Source organism: Rhipicephalus microplus, chromosome 10, assembly GCF_043290135.1.
Source record: "Rhipicephalus microplus isolate Deutch F79 chromosome 10, USDA_Rmic, whole genome shotgun sequence".
Classification (NCBI taxonomy): Eukaryota; Metazoa; Arthropoda; class Arachnida; order Ixodida; family Ixodidae; genus Rhipicephalus; species Rhipicephalus microplus.
In genome coordinates this window covers 13087717-13110909 of record NC_134709.1, presented here as the reverse complement: position 1 = coordinate 13110909, position 23193 = coordinate 13087717, and the positions used below count along the sequence as shown (strand labels likewise).

Genomic DNA, 23193 nt, shown 5'->3' with positions numbered 1-23193 from the left:
TCGGATGGTCTGTTACAGGCTGTGATTGGACTCAACTCTGTCTACGCCAAGGAAAGACCTAGCGTCAGCCAAGAGGGTCTCGTTAAGCCCCTAAGATTCAACCAGCTTCACCGTTTCTTGAGCTTTACATGGCTAATGAAAGCTGCTCCCCCTATTTTTCAGCAAAAACTGTATAAATCTAGGCGAAACGAAAAACTGTGCACCACGAATATCGGCTGCGCTTACGTCGTTTTATACGTCACACCCAAGCGTGCGAGCCATTGGCAGCGTCATTAGTGACGCCATTACCTGCATCGTACCCAAGCACTTGTGCCATTCGCTGCGCGGTCAGTGACGTCGTTCATCCCCTGGCAGCTGTGCCACCGAGCCCGCTTCCAATCGTTTCAACTTACAACGTCTACATGGGGAGGGCACGGATGGTACAAAGGCTCCCAGTAAAAGACAGCTTTACAAGAACAGCGCTGACACCTCAGTGAGAGAATTCATGTTCACCAGGCCGATGCAGCAGTCCGGGAACAAGATTAGGCCCGGGTAGCAAAGTGCAAGAAGCAACTGCGCACCATGGAAGCCTTCCATGCCGAATGTCAGCGACAACGACAAGACTATAGTTATAGCGCGAGAATATGGTTGGTATGTGGGGTTTAACGTCCCAAAACCACCATATGATTATTAGAGACGCCGTAGTGGAGGGCTCCGGAAATTTCGACCACCTGGGGTTCTTTAACGTGCACGCAAATCTGAGCACACGGGCCTACAACATTTCCGCCTCCATCGGAAATGCAGCCACCGCAGCCGGGATTCGAACCCGCGACCTGCGGGTCAGCAGTCGAGTACCTTAATAGCGCGAGAACAAAACGACGACACAGAGACAAGAAGGACACTGTCCCTGTGCTGTCATTTTGTTCTCGCGCTATAACTATCGTCATGCCATACCAACTAGCCCAAGCTGCCACAGTTCTAAGTGACAACGGCAAGTCGAGGAAGCGGCGTCGCCGGCAGAGAAGTGTCAACGTGGCAATGGCGCGAACGCGTCCGCCGGGGCCACCGCCCGCTTTCGGCAGGAGTTTCTCGAGCGGCACTTCGGCTGCCACGTGTGCAACCGCGAGTGGCCACACGTTTCAACCCTGCTGATCTGTACGGAGTGCTTGGGCGGTCACGTGCGCGTGACTGTATACCATTGCACTGTTTGTTCAGTTGTTAAAGACGGAGTACGGGCGAGGTCAGCCCAATATTGTGTCACTAAAACCCATGAGTAAACGTCTATAGCACAGCTCGCATTGACGTCACTGAAACCACAGTGTTGTTGAGCACCACCATAAAGGACGCGAAGTTTGAGATTTCACATTAATTATACCGAAACACAACATACGCCTACTATCGTTGTTTACGCTCAGAGCGTTCTTGCGTTATATTTATCACATGTTTGAAGCTGGTTAACCGACACCCCCGTGTCATCCAAGCGTGTGCGCAGGTGTAGAAGCGGGAGGGGGGAGGGTGGCGGCTGCCCCCCCCCCTAATGACCTAACAGTGGGGTTGGAGGACTCGAAGTCTTCTGCCGCATGCGTTGACTTAACCGAGGGCGCTTCGACGAATCCCCTCCCCCACACCCCTTGAAGGACAACTCTGCGCGCGCTTATAATGCAGCTGCCGTGAAGTGCCAGTACGTGCAAGCGGTTTATACATTCCGAAATTTGATGCCATAGAATATTGCAATGCAAGCAAGATAACTAACGTTATTTGTCACAAACTAACGCACGCGTCAATACTAACGCATACATCTTCACAGCGCAAATCAGAAAGAGGCATACACCAGAGAATAAACGAAAGAGGAATTTCTTCCCAAGGGCTCGTTTCCACGATAAATGGCACACTCAAACGGACCCAACAAAGAATTAGACCAGGGAAACTATTCGAGCCATTACTTCTCAGTTGTCCTTAATTGTAGTGTAGTATCAGAGCGCGAATTGAAGTGAATCGATGTACTTAAAACGTGTTAGCGGGCTAGTTGGTAACACATTAGGGCATATGGCAACGCACACCAGGTTAAACAACGAATACGCACACAAAGGGGCGACACAAGTGCTGAGTCGTCCCTCTGTGTGCACGTTCTTTGAGTAATCTGGTGTGCGCTGCCATTAAAGTGGACGGAAAATTACCTTTACCGTCAGTGTCTCAAACGTAAACTTGGCATACACACGTAAACTGGACGAGCGCTGGTTGTCATCAGCGTTTATTCCAACACAGACACAGAACGTACTCGACAAGTGCGCAAGCGCTACACAAGCGACAACGATTGCGCATCCTTCACGATATCGGCACGCGCTAACGTCACTACGATATCATCACGTGCGATTAATCTTCAAGGGCCACTAAGCAGCCTCTGAAGATGTGAACCAAGAGCGCGTTACAGGGAACCTAAGCTGAAGGCTGCTGAGCAACGTCAACGCCGCGCCTGGCTCCGACGAAAAGCTCAGAGGAAATTGAGGATAGGCGCGGCAGAAGGCGCTGGCGATTGAGTGTGTTTCACCGAAGTGGGAGTAGGAGATGAAGCGTACTTGCAACACATGCTTTACGAAGGCTGTGCTATCTGTGTTGTGTAGGACAGCTGGTGCAAGTAACGACTTGAATACTCATCGACATGTCTAGGCATGCATTGTACGACACGAGGCAAACGTACGGAACGCGCCGACATGTCACACGCATTGAAACAGAGACGCGTACGGGTGTCTGCTCGTTCGCGCGCATTACTATACCATTGTGCTGGGAAATTTTCATGTCTAGGAATGGGAATTCTTCGTAACATGGGCATTCTAGTGCGCTACGCCGGTGGAGGAAACCAGCAGCCACCCGGATCCTGAGTTTGCGAACAGCTAAACCATGTTTAAAGTACGGCAGCATCATCATCAGCCCGACTAAGCCCACTGCAAAACAAGGGCCTCTCCCATGTTCCATCCTTACATCGACTTAGAAGTCGATGTAACGTCGTTACATCGACTGAGGATCGTTACATCGACTGAGAAGGCTATCGCCTTCGTTAAGCAAATGCATGCATGAGGGGTACTGTGAGTTTTTAGAACCTCGTGGCCAATACCGTTACGAGGGTGTGCGCCGTAGAAGATCCATCATTATATCTGCCATAAACATTGGAATAGATAACTTGCATGTGATGTCATGGACGCCGCTTCATAACGTACTACTTTACCAACATGACGGCCTTGATGATCTAAAGGCAGCGTAGACATATCGCGTTTAACCTGCTTCAGTATGATAACGATGCCGCCAGAATTTTATTGGCCTCCGTGGGTCAACAAAACGAGAACTTGCCACTGATGTAACGATAACATTAACAAGCGATGTCACAAACCTTGCGCGTACCATGCGGCGCACCAACATGGTGGTTTCAGTGACGTCAATGGAAGCTATCTATATGCCTAGCAGAAAAAAAGACGAGGACGCGTGTCGCAGCACCCCCAAACGGCACATGTCGTACTTTATTAGATACGAAGCAGTTCTTTGACTAGCATGTGTAACGCTGTCCCTCTGTACGAACGCGCCACAGGTATTGGCGCGGTGCCAAGTAGGCCACGCCGCGGCTGCGCGTTGACGTCACGCTCCCCTCGCAGAGCGCATTGACGTCACTCTCTCCCTTGCCTGCCACGCGCTCGACTCGGCACTCGCAGTGGCTGCTGCCTCGTCCGTTGGACCACAACACCTGCCGCAACCAGCGCTCGCGTGAACTGCCGACTCACCGTAAACTTGAGGCGCACCTAACACACGCGTTGAAACATGTCAGCAGTACGTGTCACCTACAAGACATACTCTAGCCATCGCTTCAAACGAATATTCCAGCGCTCACCGCAGCACCCACGTAAACACCGTTCAACCCGTGGAGCCACCCATGCGCAACGCTGCTGCTTCGCATTCCATCATGCAGGGTTCTCTCCGGGGAGATGGTCCAATTTTTTTATTTCTTTATTTTTGTTCACAAATTCTACTGCCACACGTCTCGTGTGCCGATTCTCCGTGGTGGGTTGTGCAATTCTTACGGGAATCATCATCATCAACCGACACGGAGGGGATCCATGTTTGCCCCTCGTCGGCGACAGCAGCAGCGAGCCATGGGCAACTCGTCGAGCGCCGACGCACGCGCGCAGGACGGCGTGACCAGCCTGTCGGGCCACGACAAGCACGTCATCAGGGACACGTGGCTGTCCTTCAAGAAGCAGCTGCGCACGGGCAGCGTCACCATCTTGGTGGTGCTCTTCATGCGCCACCCGGAGTACCAGCAGCTGTTCACGGCGTTCGCCGACGAACCCATCGGCGATCTGGCCAAGAACCCGCGCATGCTGGCCCACGCGCTCACCTTCGCGTACGCCATCACCGCCATCGTCGACAGGTACGTATGCTTCGTACAGGGTTTTTATTTATTTATAATACCGCAAAGGCCCTTGAAGGAAGGGGTTTTAAGTGAAGGCCTATAGTGATACTATACGCATACTCTGCCACAAGTGAATGCATTGCGCAATGAACACATTTAAAGTGGGCAGTAACACTATCGTTTGGTTTAGTTTGCGTATACCAACATATATCCACCCCGCCGCGGTGGTCTAGTGGCTAAGGTACTCGGCTGCTGACCCGCAGGTCGCGGGATCGAATCCCGGCTGCGGCGGATGCATTTCCGATGGAGGCGGAAATGTTGTAGGCCCGTGTGCTCAGATTTGGGTGCACGTTAAAGAACCCCAGGTGGTCGAAATTTCCGGAGCCCTACACTACGGCGTCTCTCATAATCACATGGTGGTTTTGGGACGTTAAACACCACAAATCAATCAATCATCAACCAACATATATCCATTCATTATGTTCCAAGTATGCACCGACTAACCCAAACGCAAGCAGTATTGCCTCAAATTTCCAGTCCCGTGGGCTCCTTTTTGTGTAGCTAAAGCAAACCTGGAGCAGCACTAGTCTTATCGCCTTGACAACGTTCCATCCGAAAATTGTTTCCATTTGTTTGGAAAGGCACGTTACACCACCTCAAGTCCAAGTCCTATTGTTGGGTATCCTGGCTCTTCACGGGCCCATGTAAGAAGAATGTGCAAGATTACGAAGAGCGACACGTAGCACAGACATGCATTATGCTAAATGGGTACTTGCGACACTTCAAGTAGTCATCTGATGGCTTTCAGAAATACTCTACCACATTATAGCTTCTTTATTAAGACGTGCTAGGCGAATTACTAATTTAATCTCATCGCAAACGACACAGGTAACACGAGACGCTGTCGGCAAATTACCAAAGAATTCTTGAGCAAGGGTATAGTGCTCAGCGCCCGCAATAAAAAAAAAATCAAGGCGACGAAATCGATGCCGACCTTGAAAGACTAGCCACCACATTCATTGAGCATTTATGCGCACCTATGGGTATACGCAGCAATCAGCAAGTCATTTATGTGATATACCACGGTGTATTCATTGTTTCCACCTGCATTCGGCGTCCGCAGATGCAGTATTACATCACTAAAGACCATGCACTGGTGCGGATTTGTATATTATCGATCATTTCAAAGCAAAACTAGTTTCTAGCATAACACCGTCACCTTTGCCCGTACTAATTGACAAGCTACCTTCTTCGGGTGTCTTTTCGAGCTGCCTTAGGGCTGTTAAAATAGTTCCAGTCTTTAAGAAGGGCGATAACACTTGTGTACTGAATCATAGCCCGACCTGTATAGTATCGTTCTTTCGCAAGGTAATTTAAAATAGCTATTCCACACTAGATCCATGCGTTATCTTAAAGAGGTTGACTTTTTTTTGTCTCCTCAACAATTCGACTTTCGTCAGTGTATTCAACTGAGCTGGCACTAATTACCTTAACGAAGCACATTAAATGATCTCCGCACTTCTGACTTAAAGGAACACAATAGTGAAATAATGAATCATTTTAGATTGATGAATTCTACACTCACAACACTAATCTCATTGATTGCCCCGTCATAGGTCTGATGTTGGAGGAGAAAATCAAAGACAAAGTTTCATTTTTTAAACATCATGCAGAAATCTCGGCGCGTGACGTCGCATGATTTCAGTGTGTATTTTTCGCATTCTGGCGACGTTGGCTCGACGAAATGTCCCCAAACGTGGTCCGTTAAATCGACAGCCTACTCAGAGGACGACTTCGCCCATTTTCACAGGTTCGCAGCTATAGCACAGTAAAAATTTTTACACCCAGAAGGGTGTAAATGAGCTTGTCCCGTGGACGACACCCTAAGGGTGTTAATTCAGCACCTTCCAAAAAGGGTGCTTTTTCATGCACCCTTAAAATAGGGTGTACATGCAAAAAAACTGTAGGGTGTTAAAAAACACCCTTAAGGAAGGGTGCCTTCGATGTCCATCACTTTTTTAGCACCCTCTGAGGAGGGTGCGAGAAGGGTGCACAAGGGTGTTGAGTGCCCATGGCAGGGGTGCCAGTATTCTTTTAAACTGCACTAATAGATATCGGCATGCACTGATTACACACTACTTGAAGAAAGTGGTCCTCATTATCAATGGTGCGCCACCTGTCGAGCTCCATTCATTGCGCCTGGGCAAAAATATAAACGCGTGCCATCGTGTATGAACTTGTGCTGGATCTATATATACTTCACAGTATATGCATAATGCGCGTTACAGAAAATGAAGCCTTGCTGCCCTTGCATATTGCGTTTATTTAATAGGCAAATAAAACAAACTTTTCTTCTGCCACACAACTTTTTCACCAGATATACGTTCACGTATACGTACACTACACATGCAACACCTCAAATGTTTATTATATTTATTCAGTTTCACTTTATTGACAATACTTTGCAACATACAATTACACTGGTTTCAGTTTAGTATACTGCTTCAAGTACATAGACTACAAATGAAATATACGCTAATATATCCCTATAATTCTTTCAAGTATCTACAATCCCAGTGGTTTTCAGTTTAATACTCCTTCATGTACACAATCGGTTAATAGGAATGAAATTCAGGCATATATATAATTATGATTCTTTCAAATATATACAATCACCATGATTTCACTATATACGCCTTCATGTACACAATCGTTCCCAAGAAGTGATGCACACAAAAATATATATGGATAGTGTTTTCAAATGTATATAATCACAGTGGATTAAGCTTTGTATTCCTGGATGTATAACAATTGGTTATGAGAAATGATGTACATGCAAACATATACGGGTTTTTGCACATATAACTTTAGCGAATACTTAAGAAACCAATACAATGATCAGAAACACAATAAGCTAAAAACGAACACAAAACTGAGTCAAAACACACAAAAAACAAAAGAGGTAATGCATAATTATGGCTAATGACACAGCTGGGTCACTTTATGCCAAATATCCCAGCCATTTTGGCAACCATCTCAAATGTATTCGAAAAACTCGTGCTGCATTGAAAATAGTGAACTTCTGGAATATTTAGGAGAGGAAAAATATTTGGTCACGTGGCTGCCTTCTGAACTTCCTGGAATGCCGTCTAGGTGTTGTATGTGAAAAATTTCATTTTAAAAGCACCGCTCCTTCTTTTCATACGAAACTCGGTCTACGTGTTATGTAACAAGAGCTTAATTTGGGAGAGGTGGTTCATCGTGGTTGTGTGCTAGTCACAGCGCGACAGAAAGGACAGGAAAGAGCACCGACTGTCAACTGAATTTAATGAATGTGCTACGAGCGCTTTTATACGGAGTACAAGAACCGTGTTCATGCGCGACGACACGTGTGAGCACTACAAAATAATCTTTAACTGTGAAAAGAATACTCCCTCTCGGAAAGGATAAGTGAACGTGTAGTGATGCACTGATCATTGGTTTACCTGATAAAAAATACTTCTACAAACATTAAATTGGCATTAAGTAAACCTATTCTTGTGACGAATGGGGCAAGATTGACTATTCCTGTTGCTGTTTAGTACACACACTTTTGAAAGCTTGCAAGGGGTGGAAAACAACACGCTAATATCATATCTGCTGGCTATTTTTTTAATTGTGAGACACATGATGTGGTATAACATGCAAAGGTTTTGGTCATTGTTTTTTGTTGGTCCTGTCTAACTTTACTTTCTGCAGGAGGGTTTTGCAAACGGGTGTGATGATACTGTTGGGATACCCAGCATCTTTTAGTCTTTTAATCTGGTTTTTAAACCTGACCTCACCCTTGTGCTAACATGACTTCTGAAGGGTGGCCTGAGTACATGTGGTATCAATTCCTCTTTCTACTAATTTTGAATGCCCACTATCAAAAGGCAGAACATTCTTAGCACTCCTGGGCTGATAGCACCAGCCAATACCCCAACAGCATCATCACACTTGTTTGTGAAACCCTCCTACAGAAAGTAAAGTTAAAGGAAGCAGGACCAAAAGAAAAAGAGAATGACCAATCACCTTTGCATGTCACACGGTACTATGTACATAAGGTGTCTCACAATTTTAGGAAAAGAGCCAGCAGATATGACATTGTTGTTTTCCACCCCTTGCAAGCTTTCAAAAGTGCACATACTTACAGCAACAGGAATAGTCAATCTTGCACCATTCGTCACTAGAATAGGTTTACTGAATGCAGCAACAGGAATAGTCAATCTTGCACCATTCGTCACTAGAATAGGTTTACTGAATGCCAATCTAATGTGTATAAGGTACCGCTAACATGTGGAAAAGTAAACATAGGACAAACTGGGCAATGCTTCAATGATCAAGCAAGACAGCATGCTTTAAAGGTTAAGAAGAGCTATAGTAGTCTCTTGGCCGGACACCGTAAAGAATGTAAGTGTAGTCCTAGGTTTCATAAAACACGGTTTTTGAAAAAAAAAAGCAAGCAGAAAAATGAGATATTTTAGAACTCTTTATCAGGAAGGCCAAGAATCAATGCATCTGTACACCTTCACTTATCTTTTCCGAAAAAGAGTATTCTTTTCTCGGTTAAAATTATTTTGTCATGGTCACACATGTGTTGTTGCAGATGAGCCCTGGTCTTGTGCTCAGTATAAAAACGCTCGTAGCACCTTCAATAAAATTCAGTTGACAGCGCTCTTTCCTGTCCTTTTTGCGATAAGATTTTTATTACAGAAAGAATTTCATTTTCTTACAATTTAGGTATAATGATGAGTTTTCATTGTATCACAACATGGAGCAAATTGCATCTCAATACGGACAAAAATCACAATTTTGTGAAATTCGTGATATTTTCTCGTATATTTCAGCAGCTTGAGAGGTCTAAAGATATTTTTTCCTCAAAATATACCTTCTGTGGAGTAAATATTCACTGCTCAGATATTCATACAAAGTGCAATATTGCAATAAAAAATGCAAACATAACACAATTTGGCTTTATTCTTGGAAGCGAATGTGGCTAAAAAATTGCACTATTACTATTGAGCTTCAAATACCTTACAGAAGCACATTTACTTAACAGGTAGACCGAATTTGCTTTAGAAAAAATAAGCGGTAGTTTTAAAACGAAATTTTCCACAAACAGCACACAGACGGCATTATGCCAGGAAGTTATAAGCCAGCCACATGAACAAAACTTTTTTTCTCGCTGAAATATTCTAGCAGTTCACAGTTTTCAACGCAGTAAGTCAGCACTTTTTTTTTCAAATACAATTCAGATGGTCGCCAAAGTGGCTGGGACGTTTGGCATGGAATGGTCCAGCTATAATTAAGCAAAATAACTTACACAAATAACAATGTTTGTTCATCTACCATGACCACACTAGAAAAAGTTGTTCAGGCATTGTGACACTAAAATTTTCAGCGTCGTACTGCCTGAACAACTTCTTTGATAAACTCCAAACTCACCCCGAGAAAAATCCGCTCAATCACGGTGGTTGTTAAAGGCCTTGCGGCCGTAGACAATGTTGAAAATAAAACAAAATCAACTCATCACTGCTGTCACTCCTTCTTCGTCATTACTGACACGGAAGATTTTTCGGTTATCCATGTGGAGGTTCAGGAAGTAGGCTTGCTCTAGACTGCGGCCGGGGGGTAGACTACGCAGGACGTCAGCGGCACCCTCTCATCCTGTAATAAGAGCAAATATGACTTCTCTTAAAAGGATGTTCGTGCTGTTCTGGCAGCACCATATATAAAGAATGTGTAGTGTGTATCCTTCGAAATGGCGTGTAATTGACATTACACTGAACTCGAAGCATACAACCCACACATTGTAATAATTTCGTATGATAAAGATAAGAGTTTTCCAGCATACAGCAAATTCCCGAAATGAGGTGAAGTGTAAGACTACAGCTCGAAAATGGCACTTACGAAAGCCTGAACTCACCTAAGAATCAAATTCCTTATAGGGTAGTGAGCCAGTGTGAAAAACAATTCCTAAAGTACAACGCTCAGAACATGTAACATTAATCAAAATGCACAAGAAACTCACCTCTTCATGTACAAACAGTGAAGACATCTCTGCTTTCTCTTTTACATGAGAACAAATGATCTTGGGCGTGGCACTAGCGAAGAGGTCTGCAAAAAAAAGTAAAAGATTTACTGACTTTAATCACGCCTCTAACAATCTGAGGAATTATTACAAGTCACCAATCAGTGCAATTCTGACTGCCTCTATAAGGGCATCAAAAATGAACAATTTTCTCGTTCTTTCTACCCTCAAAAGACGCTCCGTCAATGGAATCTAATCCAAATTTGACGCTGTGCTTCCTATTTGCCTGCTTTCTAGACGTAGGGCTGCGAACATGTGTTTTGTGCACCTAATCTAGCACAGAAATTCGTCATCTATAATTCAATCATCTTAATTCATTGTAATTTGATAAAAGATGTGATAGCTCGTCCAGTTTTTAAAGAGTTGCGGGCCTGCAATAGGCACTGCCTTGCACGTATGAAAGTACTTCTTAAAAAAGAAAATTTCAAAGCTTGCTTTCAGAAAAAGCGTCTGGCATATTTCGACAACCAAGCCCATCCTCTGATGGCAATCAGGGGCACGCTATTAGCGATTATTGACTACGGGGTTTACAAACGTAACCCGTGCCTAAATACTCAGTTAAACACAATCACGCAAGTAAGAGCGCTCGAACGCGGCAACGCGCGCGGACACCGACTACGTTGCAGCAGCCATGGCTTATGCTAGAGCAACCGCACATAGCTCCAACAGTCACGTATACTCTCTCGATTCTGTTATAACGCCGAACATTATCGCAGATGAAAGCGACGCACGAAAACAGCAAACAGAAACGAGGGAAAACAACGCACGGCGATGGCCACAACAACGCGCCTTTGGAAGTCTGCTAGATCTTTCCCTGTTGCTGGTGACACTTGTCCTCAATAGCTTAAAAGACCGAGCCGCACGTGCTGGGAGCATCGCGGCATATCAGCACCTCCAACTATACCGTCTTTAAGCAAAAAAAAGCCATTTCGTACAGTGCGCCTCTGTACATAATTTTTGCTTTTTCTTTCTTTTTTTACGCTTACACCTACAGAAGCACGTTGCACATTTGAGTATTAATAGAAATGTTATTACGATGTAGCCCAAAGCACATCTTAAAACAATATCAATCACTTTGTGCAGTGTAGAGACAATGTGCGATCAGCAACTAATCCCGCCCTTGTTAAGTGATCACATCACTCACTGTATGAGTGATGCAGGCACTTACACAACATCGCGCATAGCAGTGTGAACTCGTTAAGTCACACGTTTAATCGGGCATCTGCAACAGGCCCGCGAACGCATGCTGTTGTAAATGGCTGGCAGCCTACTTCGGCAGAGCTGCTGCAGGCGCCCAGCTAGCGCTGTATGATTACTACCTACGAAAACAGTACACTCACCGTTAACAGGCCCACGTTGTCCGTGTCCGCCACTCCATGAATATTCCTTAATCCGAGCGTCACTTCGAACACGGTGTCATGCGTGACCACCATTGAATATGCGCCTGTTCGCTAGAACACACACAGCGACCAAGACCCCACACCAACGCAACGCATTTGAAAGACGATGAGACAGAGGGAGCAACGTTGAGAGAGAGAAAGAGGAGGCACTGGCGGCGGCGTGGCGGCGCCGCAGCTGTCCACGCAGGTGTTCGGTGACGCAACTCTTCGCTTATCTACGCCGCCGTTGTGGGAGCAACGCTGGCCGGGGGGTGAGCGGGGGGGGGGGAGGAGCGGGAAACCCGCCAAGGCGGCGCCGAAAGGCAAACGCTATGGCGCATACGGCGGACGGCCGTTCGGCGCGGAATGACTCCTTGTAAACGGCAACTCTCCTCCCAGCCAGTCGCACAGCGACGCAGATTATTTACCAGGCTCGGGTTCTTTGAGTATTTTGACGGAATGCGATTGCAGTGGGCGAAAAATAGTGAAGCAAAACTTGCGGAAAACGAAGTGCACCATGGAATGGCCAGAAACAATAATTATTTCGTCCTCGGTGGCATTAGCGGGAGAGCATCGCCACACCTTTTTCCAGAGGAATTTCTTTTCGCATTGTCTGTGTCTGGCAATAGATTCCGCGTATGGTGCCGCAAACACTGAATGCGTAGTCGAAGCTGGAACAAATTAATCCACAGTCGCGGATGTTTATTACAAGGCTTGTCACGCACCACGAAACGTGCCGAGGTTGTTATAACAAACTTTTTGCTGACCACATGATCAGCACATAATTCTATATGGTTGCCCAATGAGCTAGCTAAGCACCTGTAGCAAAGGCAGGGCACGTTCTTGTTAAACGTTGTTAATATAAACGATGGTTGTGCATAAGTGCAGTGACAGCTTTCCGTGTGAATTGGTCATAACCCACGTTTTCGAGCGTAGAAGCGCTTCAGCGGACCTAATCAGCTACCACAGCAAGTTCGTAAGCAATGATTTGGTACGAAAGTGTGCAGATGTTTTCCATGTACTGAATAGTCCGTGTACAGTGCGTTGACCACCGCCATTTCTTAAGCCACCTCCCATATAGACTCCCAGTCTGAACAGGTGTGGGACCTTAAACACTAAGAAGCAGTGCCCCCCCCCGCACACACATACGAAATTTGAGGGCGCACGGGCTGATACACACGCATACTTATTCACAGGCGCACACACATACACGTATACACACATACGGCAACACACACACGCGACCGTAAACGCACGCATGCATGGGCGTACACATGTGCACAGGCACGCTAACACAGGCACGGACTCGCACATACACGCGCACGCACACATGCACGGGTGTACACACAATCGCGCTTACACGCGAACACATGCGCAGGCTCACGCACACACACCCATACTCGGGCGAACATTATATTCCTGTATATAATCCACAGCAAACATGTAGCTTATAACCAACGCTAAGGAAAGCTTTGGTAACATGGATTGCAGTTAATTGCCATTATAGATGAAACGCGATTTGCTTCTGCTGACATTCTGCTGTATTCGGAGAGCACCTTCACACATTCTAAGTCAATTAGGCCGTCATTTACCGCAAGGTCCACATATTCGTGCAGTAGCTGCGCTGCTCAGCCGCCAATCCGAAGGTCGCGGGTTCGATGCCGGCCGTGGCAGTCGAATTAAGGCGGAGGCGAAAATGTGGAAGCCTTTGCACTGTGCGATGTGAGCGCTCATTAAAGAACACCAAATGGTGAAAATCTGCATCTTTCCACTACGACGACCCTCATAATCATATCGATGTTTTTGAGACGTAAAATCCCAAATATTATAATTATGTGTTCTTCTAATGCTGCATATTCCATCCGATGAATCGGCACCTACACCCTTCTCAGGCACAAAAGCACCCTTAGAGCCTATTTTAGGGTGCTATCAAGGCAAGCACCCAAACAAAAAGGTGCTTTTTTTCAATCGACCATTTATGGGTGTTAAAGGGTGTTGCAAAGGGTGCTTTCTCGTGAAAGCACCCTTTTTACACCCTTTTGGGTGCAAAAATTTTTACAGCATCTACTAGGTCGTACGTATACGACCTAGTAGATGCTGTTGACATTTATGACGTCACGGCTTTTGGTGTGGCGATTTCAGGGTGGCATCGCACATTCGCACTTCCATTTTGCGACTTTTGTCGCTTACCAAGAGTCTCCCGTGGCGATCGTGGCAATCTTTGTATTGCAAAAGAGTAACGTACTAACACCAGAAAAATCTTCTTTCTTTTCTTTCTGGTGTCCCTTTACCTTAATCCAGGTTTCTCATATTCACTTGAACTAAGACCCGATGGTCATCAAATTTAGTCCCACAAGGGCCGAGACACAATATAGCAGAAGCGAAAGGGGCGGGGGTACAAAATGTGAGCTAACATTGCCAATCGAAGGTGGCCTTTTGCTCACCTGATATAAGGATCATTCCTGAAGAGGATTCACCTTCAGGATTCGTAGAACAGATATATATTGATTTCCAGATCGGCTTGAATACGGGTGCGAATTCCGCAATATAGTAGTTCTCTTTTACGGCTATGCCCTTCAAGACATGGCGATCGCATGTGGTTCCTCTGAAAAGAAAGAACCTGCTTGAGACCTATTCGTGATGTGTTTGTTGGCGATGTACATATTTATTGGGAAAATGAAAAAAAAGTACACCGAACGGGCAGTTTTGGTATGCGAAGCAGCCTATGGTACGAGCTTATTCCTTGCCCGTCGTGGTAGCCATGCTAGTACTCGGAGCGCCCAATAGATGGCTCTGCGATGGAGCGCTCGCTCCACTCCGGCGCGTGCTCTGGTATGAGTGGAGACCGCTAGCGGCACTGCTACAGTGCCTAGAAACTATTCTAGACACTGTAGCACTGCGCTACTCTGTATAATAAAAAGCGCTTACTCTCTCTCTCTCTCTCTGACTGTCTCTCACACACGGCGTAGTAGTATGATTGAAGACACGAGCAAGAGTACGGCGAAGGCGAGGGCTCACAAAGCCGCTGTGTGTGCAACCATGACCCTCTACGGTGATGACTAAAGAGCACGTTTTTACAGAACTTTAACTCTATACAGGGCTGCTTCGAATACTACTTATGGCATACCTTTACAGAAAGATGTGTGTGATTTTTTTCTTTTTCTTTTTTTGTCATGGCGGGCCGCGAACGAAAGGTCCGTGGGCCACGTTTTTGAGACCCCGGCTTGAATGTGTTCCCGCCGCGCAGCTTGGAAGATCCGCAGACCGCGAAAGAGATCGTGCGCAAGGTGGCCATTTCGCACGCGAACCGCGGCCCCGACATGAAGACGGCCTTCGAGCACATGGGCACCGCGGTGGTGGACACGCTTGTGGAGAAGCTGGGCTCCGCCATGACGCCCACAGCGATCGCTGCCTGGAAGCAGCTGTTCGCCTTCATCGTCGACGTCAGCGAGAAGACGTTCGAGGTGTGTTGCAGAGTCGCGGCGACGCGAGCTTAATACTGCGATTGGCTGCTTCTTTGCGAACGTCATCTATGTTGGGACATTGTATCTGTGTGCACTCTTTTGAAATGTCACCCCTACAGCGAAAAAAAAAATTAATCAAGAGGCCTGCCTCTATCGGGAAAATGGAAGCAACCGAAGCTTGGCTGCATGCCTAACCTAAGATCTTTCTTTCTTTCCTTCTTTCTTTCCACGTTAACGCTAAAATTAATGCTCCAATGAACAATGCCACCGCCACTAAAATCCATAGCCCATAGCAAAATCTCTTGAAAAGAAAAAAAAGTTAAGGGTTCCTTCAACAATAAGCGCAATCTAACCCGTGTCGCGCAGGCTTCTCAAGCCCAATACGCAGACGCTTTAGACTGCTTGCCTTTTATGTTGGTACCATTAGTCACATTGCGACAATTGAGCTTGGTGCCTGTCCCTGGTTTCGTAGGAAATTCGAAGACGCGACGACCAGGGACACCAACCGTCATCGTCGGTGTCCAAGGCGTCTCCCACGTCCGCCGATGTCTCGAAGCCCACGAGTCCAGATCCAGCAGCGAAGACGCAGTAAGACGTGGCTGCGGGGACGACGGAGGGAGAAAACCAATCCAAAGTTTGCTATAGCTGTTTCCAAAATGAGCGCTGTTTTCCATCGTTGAACGCTTTCTCTGTCTTCCATTTTGCCATATAAATAAAGCTCAAACACGATGTTTTAACAATATCGTGAAGAAAAGCAAAAAAAAAAAGCTGAGCAGGCAATGTATGATGTGTATAGGTCGGGTGACCCAGTGGCGTATTAGAGAGAAAAGTTTGGCAGATCCATTGTACCATAGGAAACGATGTCATCAAAGCATGCGGAGGGAAGGTGAATGTGTTGTTGCACCGGCGTAGCCAGGGAGTGGCACAGCAAATCCTCGACCCCCACCCCCCGCAATTTTTTTTTTCGTTTCGCCGTGGCATACATAGCGCCAGGTGACCATTTGCCGCCCTCCGCCCTTCAAATTGAAGAGGTGCCCCCCCCCTTCTCGAAAAAAAAAAATCCGCCATATCCACGAAGTGAATGATGATGAGTGGGCGAAGCTCCGGAGGTAAACCTGGTAAACCATGAATCCTCTGTACATTTTGCCCACTCGATTTTATTACATCGCTCCCCCTAGCGTACGTCGCCGCACTAAATCGAACGATTGCCTTCAACCAATGACACGCGCCATATGTGACATCATTCCTATTTTATAAGATCTCGCGTCTTTCATCAACTACAAGTACCGCTTTCTAGTTTATAACATCTTGCATCTTTTCATCATCAGCTACAAGTACCACCATCTAGTAAACACTGCAAGAACTAAACGAGAGGTGGCTACATACAGGGGACGGTACCGCCATCTAGTGAACACTGCAAGAACTAAACTAGAGGTGGCTAGATACAGGGGACGGTACCGCCATCTAGTGAACACTGCAAGAACTAAACTAGAGGTGGCTACATACAGGGGACGCACAGCCCACGCCCTAAGGAGCTTCGCCCCTAAAATGATCTGCATACACCCATTGTACGGCGTAATGTTTTGTTGGGCGAAACGTTACGAAATGACACTAAATATAGGTACAACTGCCGCGTACACACACGCACACACACACACACACACACACACACACACACACACACACACACACACACACACACACACACACACACGTCGTACAGTCACATATCCGGCTTTGGTTCGTTAAGAAAAGCAACGAAATCCAATGCCTAGCTCCATCTTAACATGTCCGTCACCTTCCTATATACGTGTAACCTGTCTCACTTGAACCTACTCCCTCTTTCCATACACCCATGAGGAGACTTCCCGCAACAAAACACAGACGAACAAGTCAGTTCAGCAAAGATATTGTCGATCACAATGGCGCCAACAGACGGTTCTCGCCAGTTCGCCCAATGCATGCCTCTAAATGTTGTGTCCACTTATAGCGCTAAGTGTAATAAACACGTATACGTCCAGGAAAGTATGGTCGAGCGAGACGTGTAGTACGTGCACGGGGAAGCGGCACTATAGCCACCACAGCGGCACAGCAACGCTGACCGAATTCCGTCCCGAATTACGGGAACCGATTCAAGCTTTCGAGAAACGCACTCGCGCTTCCGACGCAGGAAAATGGCGCCCGAGGGAAGGCAGCAACGGCGATTAAAAAGGAATGGAGTGGACGTGTAACGAGGCGCGCAGAGGCTGCCGCACGAGGCTGACAGCCACTACGCAGGACAAGAGGAAGTCTCATTCACAAAGAAAGGGGAGAGACTCGACAAGAACTTATGTAAGTTGGTCGCAAAACAAGGGCTCAGATCGACGCACTAATGTACCCACACAAGCGAAACGATCGTAGCACCGACAGACCGGCTCGGGGGGGGGGGGGACGTAAGAAACAACCGAAATTGTCGGAGATGCCTGGATCGAGATCACGTGGCGCCTTGCTTGTGCGCATAGGATGACGGGGTGTGTCCCTCGAGGAAGTGCAACATCAACGCCCCGACAGCGATGTAGGAAAAGGCATCAAAACTCGTACGCGGCGTTTTATGCCTCGAGGTGCAACACACCGAAGCGCACGCCAGCGGGATCGCCGTAACGCTAAAGAAATGTGACACGGTTTCCGTCGCGCGTTTTCGTTATATACGCTTGCTCGGTTTTTCCTTCGTCGTTTGCTGTCTGGAAAAGAAGGCGTCTAGCTGCGACTCATTTCTTAATGGGTCACTAAAAATCGAGCATTGAACTCAACTGGGCCGATCGTTTGTTCATTCAAACAGCGTCGGCTTTTGCGGTTTGCAGCTCAAAGGAAAACCGGGAGCGTTTTTTTTTTCAGTTACGACGAGATTTTGTCACGATTGCATCAATGCTTGATGCAATGCCTAATGATCGATTGATTATTAAGAGGGGTTTGATGTCCCAAAGCCCCCATATGATTATGAGAGACGATGTAGTGGAGGGCTCTTGCCCCGCCGCGGTGGTCTAGTAACTAAAGTACTCGGCTGCTGACCCGCAGGTTGCGGGATCGAATCCCGGCTGCTGCGGCTGCATTTCCGATGGAGGTGGAAATGTTGTAGGCCCGTGTGCTCAGCAAAGAACCCCAGGTGGTCGAAATTTCCGGAGCCCTCCATTACGGCGTCTCTCATAATTATATAGTGATTTTGGGACGTTAAACCCCACAAAGCAATCAATCAACCCAGTGCCAGGTCGGTGCATCCCTCCTTACCCATTAGAAAAGTCGGCACCGCAAATGAAACCCATAAGTTGGGAGTGAACAGTTCAATCGCAGTGGAAGTGCACGTCCCAAACCCACGACGGTGGTTTTGGGACGTTAAACTCCACAAATCAATCAATCGTAGTATATCGCTTTCGTATACCACTTTCGTATACCGCTTTCGCTGTAAAATGTTCGAATTTTACACAGCACCAGTACACGTACGGTGCCTCCACTGAAGGCCAAATTACGCAAAGCAATCTGTACTCTATGCTTCCGACGCATCCATTGCACGCAGGCATGCATAAATTAATCAAGATAGTTTGTTGGACGCTAGGAAAGTTTCGCCATGGAGGGTCCCGATCAGCGACTTTCCGTGTCGATTTAGGCTGTCACTGGTTACTTGAACGCGCGATTACGGCTATTTGATTCCCACCGAAAATAACGTATCCTAATTTCCTAATGCCCACCATTAGTCAATTTTTTTTACGTTATTTCGAACAAGTAAAAAACCAGGTAAGTGTTACGAACGACTCGATATAGCGTACGAAGCGCAAATATAAGTCACGCCAGTGTAAGCACCAGCTATAGTTCTAGGCGTAGTACACGCGTACGACCACGCATAGGCTATCGCAAGGAGAGGGGGTGCCCCTCCTCCCACACCACCCCACAAGTCCCCCTATACTCCGTCGGACCTCTTCCGTAAAAGCTTGAAGAGTAGGGTTATGTCTGCGCAGGTTTCCGACTACGACGGCGTTTACTCCGCGTACCGAAAGGCAGGCTACTGCAAGTATAACTTACCATCGTCACCTCTGTTTAATTTTTCTTTTCATCCATTGCGAAACATGTCATTTCGTGGGCACGACCAAATAGGAGGGGGTGGCATGAAACTGTGCTTCCCTCCCATTACGCACATGCCAGCCCTTTAAGGCTGGCATGTGCGTAATGGGAGGGAAGCACTTTAAGGCTGGCATGTTCGTAAGATGCGACCATGCGAATCAGTCCTTATAGACTCGGATAAGCACGCCGCAGTTCAGATCGCCACGCGCCACGTGCTTACGGGAACGAGGTGTGTCGCCCCACCAGGAGGAGGAAGTAGCATTCCACGTCGACGTGTATACACATACTATATATGCAAAACGAGAAAAAACGCGCGCGAATCTAAGTTCCAGCCTCGAGCGAAGCGATCTGGACGCGCGCTCAATCAGCGACGCCTTCTGGGAAACGATGGCTGCCGCGATTGTTGTCGCATTAGTGTGAACGTTTCCGTATTCGTGGACCTCATCGAACCACGACTCGGCCTAAATTCCGAGTTTCGCTTCGCTCTTGTTAGGTGCCTGCTTCGTGTGCGGTGATCGCTCTGCGGGCTACGTATGCATACCTCTCGATCTTATTTAACCTATAAATGTTTTTTTTTTCGCGCTCTGTCATATAAACCGAGATTATCGGACGAATAGCGCGCACTCGATAGCCACAGGCGGTGCAACTGTATGCATCAGACAGCACTGATAGCTGGAACGTTCGTTATGTCCCGTTAGAACCATGCAGTCACCCGAAAGCTGGCTGTAATGAGTACACAGCCAATGCGTACGCCGAGTTCTAATAGGCAGGAACTAAGAAATGACGCAGCCTGGCACAGATGACTTATGAAAAGTAAATGAAATCGCCGCTCAAGCAGTCTGTACAAAAGTTTAAGCAGAGAAGCTTAAACGAGGCGCCCGCCTTCATCACGAGCTGGGATCTATCAAAGAGCCTTCTGTTGTAGCTTTTGATTTATCTCTCACTGCATTCAAGAGTTGCGAGCTTCAAACTTTGCGTATGGTGTCGTTAGCTTGAAGGACATTAGGAACGCCTAAATGATATTATGGGTAGCGATGCACACTGCACATAGCGTCAACCCTATAGAAACACGTATACGTGCTGACAAAACCAGAAGATCGAGAAGCTAGCTATTGCAAGCGAATGCAGAGACCTCTCTCGAGATAGGTTATCTATCATTGCTTCTTCGTATAGTTTCTGCGAACTCACACTCGCGGCTAACCCATTTTCCCAATTAGCCACGTTCGGAAGGACAGAAAACTTAGAAACAGAAAATACAAGTGGCGACTCCGTCGTGAGCTTCCGGCACTAACTGGCAGTGACTTCTTCGATTTCGACGGGGTTTGCTGCTGTTAGGCAGAAACAAATTGCACCGCGTTCTACGGAAGCCAGTGATATTAGTTGATTGATTGATTGATTGATTGATTGATTGATTGATTGATATGCGGGGTATAACGTCCCACAACCCCCCTGTGATTATGAGAGACTCCGCAGTGGGGAGCTCCGGAAATTTCGACCACCTGCGGTTCTTTGACGTGCACCCAAATCTGAGCACACGAGCCTACAGCATTTTCGCCTCTAGGAAGTCAGAGAGGTAACATCGCAAGTTTCAGGATGAAAATTTAGTTGATCTTATGTAGCCAAAATACGAGCAAAGGCACTGAATCTGTGACGTATATACGTCGGTTTTCCATGCCGATGAGGAAATTACGGCGCTTTAGTATTCGAAACTGGGGCTGTTACCACCATTTCTTTGTAATATTACACCTACAACAGCGTTATTAACGAGCCCCTAAACAAGACATTTATTGTAAACAAGCCCCTAAACAAGACGTTTAAGGTAAAACCCCAAGACGTTGCAAACTTACTTCGGGTTTTACCTTACTGCCCCTTTTCGGGTGGAGTTGGGGGGGGGGGTTACTTACAAGAGAGAAAACAAGACTGTATACCCCCTCCCCCACCTCCCCGAAAAGCAGTAAATCGGGGGTATCCTTTATGCATGTTCTTGCGTGTGTTTGTGAGTGCATGTATATACATTGTGACAAGAGTCAAACTTGGGCTATTTAATCGTACTCATTATGGAACGGCAGCGCAACCAAACGTGCAGGAAGAGAAGGCAGCGCAGTCCATTGTTTAAGTTTTCCAAATTTTAATTTTTCTGGTGAGCACCAAATATTACCGCGGCACGGACGGCAGGTAAATACAGACTAAGAAGAAAACTGCCCGCACGCTGTCAGCATGACTTGGCCTTATCGAAACCACACCGGAGGACGCAGAACTCTCTCTCTCTTTTATTTTTAGAGTTCATGAGCGAACAAACGCCGAAAAAGATGAAAATTATTGTTAGTGGACGAGGTGCACAATCAAAAGTTCTAGAGATCATCTAATAACGCGCATTAATGAATTAGTCACCTCAATGCTTTTTATAGATTAGGCCATACCCGGAACGGCAAATGTAGCGACGCCCGAACCATACGTTGAACCGTAACGAGCTCAGTTTCAAAACAAATTCATCGCCTCACACATTCCTCTCGTTTCGGAGCTATTTTTAGAGCGGCGCGCCATCTATTACGAGGTTCGTTATTACAGCGGCGCCGCCACCGGGGCCTCGACGTCCCAGATTCATCTGGTCACTCACCCTGCTCGGAGCACGGTATAGCTCGCGGGCACACTGCGGGCTCGCGATTGGCTCAGAAATCGAGCCGCATAGCGTCGAAACAATTGTACGCTTCTACGCGCGCGCGTGTTCAATTCCAGTCGGCGCTCACCTTCCGGTGTTCGCTTTCAGGCGACCATAATTCTTCACGATCCTCTCTCTCACATAAAACGCCGCTAGGGGGCGCACCTTGCCTACGTGCTCCGGGTATGCGGGTATCACGCGAAAATGAATTAGCGGGACGCAAGCAAGAAAATATACGCGCGCGCCATTCGCTTGTACTGCCGCCTACCTGTCCGAAGCGTGATGAATCGAGCCTATTAAATGCTGATATGTTTGAGCAATTAGGAGCTGATGCATTCTCGGGAAGCCAAGAAAGCGTTAATTCTTTATATTTCGCTTTCTTCTTTATATGTTATGTGTATGTCGCACCTGCCAGGTTTCTTCTGCACATTTTTAGGTGCTCGGATACCGCGTGACACCATTCCATTTCCGCCCTGCAGACCACCCTGTCAAGCTTCGGAGCGAGTTGTCCAAAAACCTTGATAAAAACTTGAAAAAAAAGTGGTTTTCAGCAAGAGGTTGTACATGATAGAGTGGACATTGAGGTGTGTAATAAATTAAAATGGAGATAATTGGTATGAATTAGCCAGAAGGTGGCCACATAATTGGCCAGACCGTGCCATTATTAGATCTTAGAAAAAATGAAAAGAGCGTGAAATATAGTGACACATTCCAGCATTCTTTTCGCGTTGTGACCAGGATTAATATATTTAAATCATGCTTAAAGTCATCGGAAACCGTTTTTTTGCTTAGCCTGGCGCAAGAGCCTTCAAGCTGAGTTATGAAATGTGGAGTCGATCATTTTGCTGAACGTGGTCACGCAGTCTGATGCCGTCGTGCCACGCGAGCCCTGTATAAGACTGCGGAAGCTCTTCCCCACCGCCCGAGAACAACCTGGGCTAATGAGCTCTGCCGGCATGCCACTCTTGTTCTGAGCTGCCTCCCGAATCCGTGGAAGTCCAGTGACGTTCATCACGGCTCAGGTGATGTTTAAAGGCATATAGCGCATTTTATAGTAGTCGTTTTTTTGCATTGTCATAGGTAGCCATGCATTGTACGTGGGTCAGCTA

General features: G+C 46.9%; 1 protein-coding gene and 1 long non-coding RNA gene across 2 annotated transcripts; one reads left to right on the top strand and one right to left on the bottom strand.

The window, feature by feature from the left end:
* The first annotated feature begins 4051 nt into the window (after positions 1 to 4051).
* LOC119181859 (globin-2 A chain) lies at positions 4052 to 16129 on the top strand. The gene is made up of 3 exons (XM_037433100.2): positions 4052 to 4396; positions 15117 to 15333; positions 15806 to 16129. The coding sequence occupies exons 1-3, from the start codon at positions 4083 to 4085 to the stop codon at positions 15923 to 15925; spliced, it is 651 nt and encodes a 216-aa protein (XP_037288997.2). The 5' UTR covers positions 4052 to 4082; the 3' UTR covers positions 15926 to 16129.
* Positions 8944 to 12141, bottom strand: LOC142774587 (uncharacterized). The gene is made up of 3 exons (XR_012886453.1): positions 11831 to 12141; positions 10431 to 10516; positions 8944 to 10066 (listed from the first exon to the last, which is right to left on the bottom strand). It is a non-coding gene; the product is annotated as an uncharacterized LOC142774587 (long non-coding RNA).
* Positions 16130 to 23193: the final 7064 nt, after the last annotated feature.